This window comes from Chrysochloris asiatica, unplaced genomic scaffold (genome assembly GCF_000296735.1).
Source record: "Chrysochloris asiatica unplaced genomic scaffold, ChrAsi1.0 scaffold00116, whole genome shotgun sequence".
NCBI lineage: Eukaryota > Metazoa > Chordata > Mammalia > Afrosoricida > Chrysochloridae > Chrysochloris > Chrysochloris asiatica.
The window spans coordinates 3,114,103-3,115,573 of record NW_006408634.1 but is presented as its reverse complement, the minus strand read 5'-3'; the positions used below and the strand labels follow the sequence as shown (position 1 = coordinate 3,115,573).

The 1,471-nt window shown below is 47.5% G+C and overlaps 1 protein-coding gene across 1 annotated transcript in view; it reads right to left on the bottom strand.

The window, feature by feature from the left end:
• NLRP12 (NLR family, pyrin domain containing 12) overlaps positions 1 to 1,165 on the bottom strand; it is a 30,550-nt gene extending 29,385 nt beyond the window's left edge. Inside the window, exon 1 of the mRNA XM_006868321.1 lies at positions 889 to 1,165. Coding sequence (XP_006868383.1) covers positions 889 to 1,165 — 277 coding nt within the window. The remainder of the gene's footprint in view (positions 1 to 888) is intronic.
• Positions 1,166 to 1,471: the final 306 nt, after the last annotated feature.

Below are 1,471 nucleotides of genomic sequence, written 5' to 3'. Positions count from 1 at the left end.
GTTCAAGCCAAGCTTGCAGTCCAGTGCATTACCCACAGCACCACCCCAGGATTCCATATCACATATACAGAAGAAGATTTATTTCAGATAAATGGCTCACGCAATCATGGAGGCCAACAAGTCCCAATTCCATGGGTTAGATGTCAAACTGGAGACTTCCTCTGATTACAGGGACTCAGTCCACAAGTCAGATGGCAGGCTGAAGGCTCACATCCCAAGAACCAGAGCTCAGAGGATGATGACAAGTCAGATGCGGGATCAAGAGAGAGTGACTTTTGCCAGAATATCCATCTATATTGGATGCAGGCCACGTCCCCAAGGAAACACCCCTTCCAACTGATTGGCCTATCACATCAGTTCAGAAAACGAAGGATGATTGTGTATCTGTCAAACCACTGAGATCATGACAGCTATAGTGACATCCAATGTTCACCTTCACATACATGTAGACTGTTGAATCAGTGCATGCTCTGCTCTGTATTCAACAACAACAAAAATAAAATGTTATTTAAAACACTTGGTCCAGTCTTACATATTCACAGAGCAAGACACTCCAAATATTCTCTAAGAATGGGGTCAAGAAGAGAAGGAGTAGAAGGTGATTATTATTGTTGGGCCATCAGGTCAGTTCTGACTCATAAAGACCCTGTATAGGGTTTCTGAGGAGACACTGGTGGGTTTGAACTGCCAACCTTGTGGTTAGCTGTCCAGTGCCATTCCAGGACTCTATAGAAGATGACAGAAGAGGGTATTCCAGGCAGAAGACACAGTATAAACAAAGACCAAAATGATGATGTTAGAATCCAACATCTCCTGGGTCCAGGGATTATCAAGAAAAGGAAGGGAATTAGAGGGCATTGGGCTTGACCATCCCTCCCCCGTCCTTACCCCTCACCAGGTCTTCTCTCTGTCCTCGTTCCCATAGGTCCTTCCTGTTGATCCATTCAAAGATGCTAAGAGCCAGCAGCCAGGCCTCCCCTGACCCATGATGAGCAATGAGCAGCTGGGCCATTTCCAAGGGACCAGCATTCTCCATCCGTCCCCAGGGGATTTTGTCCTGCCCCAGCTCTGTTGTGGTCCTCAGGTATAGCTTGAACTTTTTCAGGTCCACAGCCTCGAGTTCCTCCAAGTAGGTGGCCAGGCGGCAGAGGACATTTTCTGTCATCCCTGATGGGTATTTGGAGCATGGACCCTGAAGGAGTGAACTGGAGACTAGGGGGGACCCGGATGTGCCCATCCACAGACTGAAAGGAGGAGAAGTTGGGGCTCGTTCCCTCATGCCAGAGGTTATAGGAATGAGAGAGGAAAGTACTTCTGTTGAAATAATGTTTTCTCACTTTTCAGTTGCCTCCTGCTTCACTTACTAAGGGGTGTTCCCTTTGAAGAGGAGGAAGTTGGGGAGCATTGGGCAATCACAGGCACGATGAGTAACAACCAACTCTGTGGCACCTAACAACAACTGCTTCAAGAG